Source organism: Diplotaxodon limnothrissa, linkage group LG15, assembly GCF_057381915.1.
Source record: "Diplotaxodon limnothrissa isolate DT_005_m linkage group LG15, D_limnothrissa_male_GT1.1, whole genome shotgun sequence".
NCBI lineage: Eukaryota > Metazoa > Chordata > Actinopteri > Cichliformes > Cichlidae > Diplotaxodon > Diplotaxodon limnothrissa.
The window spans coordinates 37053720-37063358 of NC_140610.1; the positions used below are offsets into that span (position 1 = coordinate 37053720).

General features: G+C 35.9%; 1 protein-coding gene across 1 annotated transcript; it reads left to right on the top strand.

The window, feature by feature from the left end:
- Positions 1–1147: 1147 nt before the first annotated feature.
- On the top strand, positions 1148–3515 carry LOC146617933 (uncharacterized; the record flags this gene model as incomplete). The annotated part of the gene is made up of 5 exons (XM_085373602.1): positions 1148–1248; positions 1989–2064; positions 2167–2322; positions 2770–2859; positions 3300–3515. Coding segments are annotated over 5 exons (639 nt in total), but the record flags the coding sequence as incomplete, so codon positions are not given.
- Between the last annotated feature and the right edge of the window lie 6124 nt (positions 3516–9639).

Sequence of the window (9639 nt, forward strand, 5' to 3'; positions counted from 1 at the left end):
TCTCTGTTTCTGATTTTTGCTGGCGACAGACAGTCTGAATCTGTGTATCATCTGGAGTTGAGTGTGAATGGTAAAGGACAGAGGGTCGGCGAATGTGCAGAACAGTGCTTGGCAAAAAAAGCACCTTTGGGAGGTTCATGTGAATATCTGTACTTCATTCATTCTTATGAATTACGAGAATAAATTAATTATCTTAAAAGTTAAGCACTTTTTTATTTACTATTCAGTAAATGCAAAAGGAACTGTCACAGATGACACGTAATTAAAGTTACACAGCTAATTAACCTGAAGAATCCAAATTCTTAGATTATCATAACGCAACAATAAAAGAAAATATGAAATATTTATTAAATTGTTTGCCTATTTTATGATTCTGTGTACTCAAAATAGTCACAGGAACAGAGGACAAGTGAAATGGTGGAAAGATAAGTGGAACAAGGACTGTAAACTATGCAAAAAGCAATAAAAAGAAAATGTAGAAAGTGAGCTGCACTCAAACAGAATAAACTGCATTATGAAATAAATTTAATTCACAGCACTCAAATCGATTTTAACTTTAAAGCAACGGTAAAATAAACAAACATTTACTCATATATGCTTCATTTTGTGCAAAATACTAACACTAAAAGCCATCTAACAAAAACATCTTCCAGCAGGAATACTATCACAGGGATAAAGGACTTTAGAGTATCATAAGGAATATACTTTCTTCTTCTGGTACATGAGCAAACTTTATTGGTTTCAAAACCCTCCACTGAGCTCTATAGTATTGTGTACATGAAATGTGGAAGGCAGCAGGTAGATTATGGTCTTGGGTGCAGTTAGTTGCATTACAATACATCAGCAGTAAACACCTATACACACTCTAAAAAATGATTCATGGGGTTAGTAAGTAAAGCTTAAAATGAATAGCTTTTTCTGCATAAAAAATTAAGTTTGTTGCATGTACACATTGTAATCAGTTGATAACTTAATTTAATGAGTTGGTCGAAATGAAAATAAAGAAAACAGTCTTAGCTCAGTAATATATCGATTTTGAACAGACATTTCTGTGTTAACTTAACATGAAAGTGTATTCAGTTAATACAACTTAAAAATCTCGTAAGCGTCCTTTAAAAGCTGAGTACAAGGCTGACTTGCCCGGACATGTTGTGCTCTCAGACCACTGATCGAAAGAAACGGAGGCAAAGAGAGAAAGCAGAGAAGCGGCATTTTGTACGGAACATTATCAAACGTTAAAGCTTTGTGGTGAGTACAATTTTTTGCCTTGTTTTATTCACAGCAGCTAATAACTCTAACTTTAACTCTATCAACACGCACTGCAAGAAATCCTTTTTACACAACACTAAACTCTTCCTCGGCGAGTGGTGGTGATAAGCTAGTAACGTTACACTTCTGGCTAACTTGTGAAGTAATTCAACCGTAACATTAGTCTTTGTTAAGTTTTGTTTTACGGTGGCAGCCAAATGGTGTTAATTGACACTGAGCTTCTGTAGCAGTAGTTTTAACTCTTGCAAAGACAGGGTAATACACGTTTTTCTTCTTTCTACTTTGAAATCGTTGCAGCGTTGATGAAGGTTTGACCAGCAAAAGGCTGGGCCATTTTACATTCATGACTAAACAAATGTAGGTTACTGAGTATACATTCGGTTTAACATCGATGCATTTTGATGTTTAAGTCCTAGAGTTATTTTTATGTGAGATTGAAGTTTGTTAATTGAGCCCTAGCTGAAGAACAGCCTGTGTCAAAGTTCAGTCAAAAAACGCGGGCGAGGAAGCGAACGCCATGTTGTAGAAACGCCACAGGAAAGATCTTAAGTAACATTCATAAACTAGTTGTTTTAATGACATTACATTGAGTGTGCATTAGCACATAAAATATAATTTTGCTCTTTTGGGTGTTAACTGCAGATACATAAGCGCAGTTGTATCACTTAAGAAAAAATATCTTTGATTTGGAAACATAACATAACATTCTCCATTCGCAGGCAGGAAGTTGTCAATCAAGCACCAAAAATCAATGACCTGAAAGAAAGATGGCCTGCTCTTTTTGATGCAGTTCAGGTAAATATTTTTCCATAAGATAATTTGCAGTATGTATTCTTTTAAAGTAAATTGTATACATTAACATGTTGTGCCTATTTGTGCCTTTTTTTTTTTATACAGATAAACCAAGAATTCAGAAGGATCACCACTGTTAACCTGGAGACAACATTCATGGCAAAGCTGGACCAGTACTCTCAGAAAATAATGTCCTTGCTGTCCTCAAGAGGAGGGGCTGCAAAAATGCGCATTCGGCGCATCCAGAACATGCTGCTAGAGGTATGAATGAATGAAATGTAGTTTATTTCAAATAGGATAATCCACTTTTTTTTTCCAATAGGTGATATTGAGTCTTAAAAGGTAGCTGTTTACAACTCAACTATGTCAAATTATTGTTTAGAGCTTGAGGCACAAATATCAATTAAAACTATAAATACTTAATAATAAAACAAATTATAGGTGATGTGGATCATGATTGGCAGAGTAATTTGCAAGATTTTGCAGTTTTTCTATTTGTTACCTGGATTTTTCAAGTTCATGAATTGATCATTTCAGAGAAATGGCTCTTTGAAATGATCAATTCATTATTTTGATTATCACTGGAAATCTATAATTGGTACAGTTCAGGCCATATAAAGTCAATCCTTTTTTTTTTTTTTTTGGATGTAATTATCAAAAACCCATCCTCCTCGAAGAGCAGTTCGACATTCTTTTTCTTATTCACAGGACGATTCTGTGGAGAGAAGGCGAGAGGTCGCTATCCGTGGCTTAGTGGTGTATCTCAGGGAAAAGGAGGAGGATCTCTTCAAAGAGCAGGTAAATCAGACATGACTATACTTTGTATTAGAGCTACGATCTAATCTATTATTAATTGATTTCTAAATTAATCGGCAACTATTTTGATAATTGATTGATCGGTTTAAGTAATTATTTTAGAAAAAGAAGTCCAAATTCTCTGGTTTCAGCTTCATAAATGTGAATCGTTTCTGGTTTCTTTACTCCTCTATGACAGCAAACTGAATATGTTTGACATTTGAGGTCATCATATTGGGCTCTGAGAAACATTGACATTTTTCACCATTTTCTGACATTTTCTGGACCAAACAACTAATCAGATAATCGTCAAAGGAGCTTGCAAAGAGAACCTTCACAGACATAATCAGATAACTAAAATTGTTAGTTGCAGCCCTATTTTGTGTTACTCTCATGTATAAGTATGATTACTTAAAACATTTATATTGATTCTGATCTACCAGGATGGTGGCGGCGATATTACCAATGAAGTGATGAAGATTGTAACCAGAGGTGCCACAACGTCTGATCCAGCCAGCGCAAGGATCATACTTGAAGGAACAGAAGTCCTAGCAGACCTGGATGTACCCAGAGCCTGTGCCTTGCTAATGGGGCTGATATATGCACTCAACCTCAGCTACCCAAAAGAACTGAAAAACACTTTTGAAAAACACTTTTGAAGTGTTTCAAAAGATATTCCTCGAGCTGGATGATCTGAAAGCCAGTCCTAAGGTAATGTCACTAAAAAGTAAACTGTTGTACTAAAAAATGCGAAGAGTGAGGCTATCCTCAAATTAAACGGGAAATGTTCCACTGTTGTTTGCAATGTGTTGTGTTACATACTGTACAGTAGGCAGTAGGTGTAAAGTTGAGCGTTGAGCATTAAGTACACCTAGTTAAAAATAATGCACTTTAAAAGGATAGCTCAGGTCTTTTGAAGTGAGGCTGTATATGAGGTACATATGTATTGTGAGTGTATTACACACAGTAGATGGCAGTCAGTAAGCTCCACCTACGGAGAAGCAGACGGGGCCACCGGCACGCAAGATGAGCCTCCATCCTAATAAAACTGATGTCAGTTTAAATGTACATTATATCAAGAATATGTGTACTGCTTTATTTTGCTATCAGACAGCCTTTTCTGTGAGGAAAGAGAAGTTCTACTGCTTGTTGTTTCAATCGCTCTGGCCCACCAGCGTCCATGGACAAAAACAGCAATTTTACCTGACAGCACACAGGAGTTGCTGGTCTCCTGCTGCCTTGATCAGTAAGTGTAATTGTGTTATTTGGTGACTTTGGTGTTAGTTCGGGTTAGTTCAGATTTACCAAAGTCACACAAACAAACTGAGCCTATCGTGCGTGTTGGTGGCAGGAATGTGCTGACTGCTGTCTACTGTGTGTAATACACTCACAATGTACTTCATACTTAAAAAAACCTAAACTATCACTTTAACACAAACAAACTTGAATCAGAGCATGACTGTCAAAATGTTCAGTCTTTTTGAGACAGATTTACAGGGGTGTTTTATGTCATTTATTTTATGGAGGCAACAATTTTGTCTGCTATTGAAATGTCAATGAGTCTGGAATGGTGGACTGGTGTTCTAATAAACAGTTTGATCGTAAAACTGGAATTTCAATGTGTAATTTATTGTATAATTGTAAGTTATAAGTTATTGTAAGTTATTAGTACTCAAAAAAATTAAGGTAAGGTAACAATTTGCATGGATATTTCTGAGTAGAATAAAAGTAAAAAAATAAGTTTTAATAACTAAATGGAGTAATTTTTTAAACAATTAAAATTAAGTTGGTTCAACTTAATTAAGCTTGTAGAGGACAAAGCAAATCATGTTGTTTGTACGTAAGGAATAGAGTTTGCCTAACTAGAGAACTCTTGTGGCATTTACGCTATAGTGGCTAAGCTGAAGTAACTTAAAAAGATCCATGCAAATTGTTACCTTAATTTTTTTACGTTAAGCCAGCAGATCTTTTTTTAGAGTGCAGCTGTGGTACACAACAAGTAGAAAAACCCGTGTTCATCAGCCACCATCTGTACTGCTAGCTAAACTAAACTTTGTCACACTGCTTAAATTTTAATGGTATTTTTAAGTCACAAAGTATTTTGTTAATATAAAGCAGAGTTGGCAGGAGCAGGACTGACTTACTAAATAGGCTAACTAGAAGGTCACCCAGGTTGTCAGTATCTAAATGAGGGAAAATAATATATATAATCTTTCAGCTTTCTGCTTAAATTTGAAGGCAGAGTAGTGTAAATATTTTGTCTGCAATAATATTTGCTTTATTTATAGATAACATACTGCATGTATACATGCAGCATGGATATGAAGATGGGACACAAAGGGAACATAATAGACAAGAGAAAATAAAAGCAGAAATAAACAACAAACTCTCAATCAAAAAGACTAAGCTTAATGCTAAATTGTATAAAACTAAATCATTACAACACCAAGAATCACAAAAATATAATAAACTCAAAAAGCTGGGTCAAATGACCTAGAACCATGACAGCATGGGTTATTGTTATTCTTCAACACAGTCTTTCTTGTAATTTCATGTAACAAAATGTGCTATGTGCTAACTTGTCATTGTCATTAAATAGTCTTCAGGAATAGTTTTTCGGGCTTCCTGAATGATATTCAAAGCTTTATTTTGCATGTTGACTTGCAAAATACAGTCTAAATAAAGTCTTTTGTTCTGTCAAGATGATCCCATGGTGAAAATCTGGGATCTGGGGAGGCCAGTCCATGACTGAGCGTGTTCTATCCAGGTATATTTTTACTGAATTGGCTGTATGTTTGGAGTCATAGTCACATTGAACAATGAAGCTGTTGCCAATCAAACTTTTTTTTTGCATGGTGGATCAAAATCTGACTGCCCTTCTCTGTAATAATAATTCCAACAGTTTTGACAAGATCCCAAACACCACTAAACACCAAACCATGACAGAACCTCCACAGAGTTGTACAGATAACTGTACTCACTTTATCACTGCTCTCCTGATCTTTTCTGTACATATTGCCTATCGGAACCAAAACATTTCACATTCGGAATCATTACTCCACACGATCTGTTGTCAGTTCTTGTGTAATTTGACATATCTCAGCCTTTTCTCCCCCTTTGCATTTCTTAATAATCGCTTCTTGACTGCTATCTTTCCACTGAGACCATCTGATTCTTGCTCGCACTCACTTAGCCCCTTAAATCCTAGTGTGTCAAGTTGGATACATGAGTTTTTGAGACTTCTACATCATCAGTATGATTTTTTTTTCAGCCAAATAAACCCCAAATTAAATACATTTGTAAGCAATAAATAAAGAACATTAGAGTCTTCTGGAAATTATTTCATTGTTCTTGCTTTAACAGGTTAAAAATGACAAGAAAGTCTAGATCCTATACTATATTTTATATGTATTAAAATAAAGTATAAGCTAATAAAGTAACACAGGCAACCAGTAATTCAGACATGTTTAGTGTATTATTGTTGGATGTAGGCTTAATGTGTTGTAGGTAAACAGTTTTCTTCTCTCAAATACACCATGGCACTTTTCCTTCTGGATGTATAAGGGGTAATTTATTTAAATGACTAAAAATAACTATTTTGCTAAAAAAAAAAACATTGTGATATTAGATTATATATCCATTTACCTGTGTGGGTGGGCACCAAAATGGCTGGAGCTAGCCCCGGGCTAGTCGAGATGAAAGACTTTTTTTTTTGATGTACACTAATCCGTGGTGCTACATTTCATTCCAGAGCAGCCTCATGTATTGCACCCCTGAAAGCATCATCAGAAATATTCTCTTCATTTTCATCTTTTTCAATCATTATTTAACAGAGAAAGAGACTCCCAATTGCCCAAATCAAACAACTTTACAAAATTAAGGATAATCACACAGTGTATGTTGTGTTTACTGGTCTGTAAGGGACCAGTGACACATCTGTCTCGGTGCCAAAATGTATTTCTTTTTTTAAATGTCTCACCACACTCTACACTCTTGTGTGAAAATGTCAGTGGGCTAGAGACTTCTACTCAGTTTACAAACTAACAGGGCAAGAGGGTCCAGTGTTATCCATCTCTTGATTCATACACTGGGATTCTCTTTCCCTTGAGTGATTGAATGCACTTAGGTGCGTCTTTGGCAAAGAAAAAGTGCTTTAGAAGAGTTAATACAATAATTAAATATTTAGCAGTAGCTTTATTGCAGCTTTATTTCAACATGTCTATCACCACCTGAAATTTTGACCTTACTTATCTTTTTATTTGCAGCTTGTAGTGTGAGTACTTATCTGCATTTGTTGTCAGCCCTAGTCTTTTTCTGTATCCTAAAAGAAATGTAACAAATATTTTCATGCCAGTGATTGGGTTTTTTTCCCCCACTGTTGCTAAAGGAGTGTTTTCTTTTTGTCACCTTCTCTTTTTTGTATTTTTTTTTTCTCAGCTTTATCCTCAATACAGACAGACATTCCCTAGCATCCCTTACTTTTGTCCTGCGAACACCACTCACTGTCACACCCTCAGAGAGCGAATCACTATTGACTGATCCTGGGGATAATCAAAGGTCCCGGCGGCCTTTTTGTCCCGTTGGTTAATGGTGACCCAGCTACCCTCCTCTCTAAGTCTACTATCACCCGACCCTGTCCTATCTCTCCATTTCACCCCTCCTTCTCGCTCATGCTCTAGGATGATTCAGTGGCATTGATTCCTTCCACCTTTCGACCTCCTCTGAGAAGAAGATTTACTGATGCAACTGTCCCACTTTGAACACAAGCTTGAATCAGAATAAGGCTTGAGGTGTGTATATAAAAAAAATCAGTTTGTTTCTGCTTTGGACCAATTATAGGATGTGTGAAAAACATGGTTACAAAAATGGTTACAACCAATTTATTTTTGTGTATGCACTTATGTGCTTTTATCCAACATTTGCAAATGAAGTGCCTGAAATTAAAAGAAAATGTAGTTCTAAATGCATAAATAAAGCTTTGCCATTAACTTAGGTTAACATATTGACAATTTAAAGAAAAATGTAATAAAAGTCAGAGTTTGTAGTTCAGAACAAAAACAAAATAACAAAAACAACAAAATAGCATTGCTTTAAGGCAAAAAAGACCACAGTGAAACATGGGGTGTGGGTGGCAGAAAAAAATAATTTCAGATCATTATTCTCTCAGACCTGATTATTATTTAATGTATTTGTTTCTAACAGGAAATAAAATGCATTTCACAATTAAGTTCATATATCTGGATTGGCTGACCTGAACGCGGAGCTACAAAAGATTTGTTTAAACAAGCAATCATGAAAATAATAATAATTCCAATTCTTTTGAGAAATTTATTCCCAATCAACAGGAGGTGAAGCTTGGTAACAGAAAAACTAACAGAGATGATACTAACTTAGAACTAAAGAAATACACAAAGGCAGTTTAGTAGATCCAAAGCATAGGGTAGAACACATTGCTAACTCAATAGATCATTTATTTCACACATTTAGTTCAAGGGGACTTACAACCTCTTCGGCAAATGGCTTTCTACACTTTCCCTCATTTGATTGTTTGACTCATTTGAGCCAAGGTTTACCTTCAGACTCTCACTTGGCCAGTTGATGGAGCAATAGTGGTGTGTTAGAAGAGCTTATTTGATGTTAGTTTATTCAGCGTCAAGCTTGGAAACAAACCAACAGAGGAGACTGTGAAAGACCATTTGTTCATTAATTCATAGTACATGTCGTATTCTGAATCCTATTTATGTCATTACTTGGATGCTACTTCCATGTTTTTTTTTCCTTCCAAGCCTTGGAACAATTGCATGAGCTGGAAGCCAAGCAATCTGTTAGTGTTCTTCAGTTATGGATGGCTGCATAATGACATTCTCCTGCAATCGAAACAACTTTTTAATCAAGTTGATCTGTATTCCAAATCATTTTTACTTTTGCTAAGCTGTTTTCCCTGTTACTCACTCTTCTTCTGCCTTGTCACCACACATGCAGACACACTGAACATGGCTCATCTGATTTTTTGGGGGGTATATTACCGAGTCTCCGCTAGAACAGTTCAGTTGTTTTAGCTGAAGACAGGGGCCATAAAGTGCCATTAAAGATGTATCACCATAGTAGCTAATGTTTCCTTATCCATTGTCAAAGAACCTCCAGGACCGCGGCACTAACATATTCTTTTCCAGGTCATTTGCCGTCCTCTCGTCTATCCGGGTCTGCCGTAAATGACAGTAAATGGCAGATAGGACACTTTCAATTTTGTCTTCATTCCCTGACTCTTTAGGTTTGAAAATGGTATAGGTACTCTCAAATGTACAGTGCTTCATCTCTAGGACACATGTGACTAATGCTCAGAGTCCATTGTCATCCTATCTTGTTCGCTTCAGTGAGCTCTATAATATTTTGGGCTGCACATTTCATCCTCAATTATATTCCACAGAACAAAATGAAATCAGTTATTGAAGAGCGATTGCAGCAGTTACATGTTATCACTCACGAGTGTGGTTAATGGCTTTAAAAACTTACAGTAGAGATAGTTAAAACAAAGTAGGCGTCAAAAACTTTTTGAGCTGTTTGCATGATTTATGCTGCCATGATTTTTCAACTTTCTTCTAAACTTTCTAATCTCATTTCAAGACATACCAATAAACAGCATAATAATGACCACTGAAAATTCATGTGAAAGACAGGGTGAAACAGTTCTGATTTGGAGTAGACTACACACTGTAGCATGGGGCATAGTTGATGCATCAATTACATCAATAAAAAAGCTGTCTGAAAATAGTAAAAAAAAAA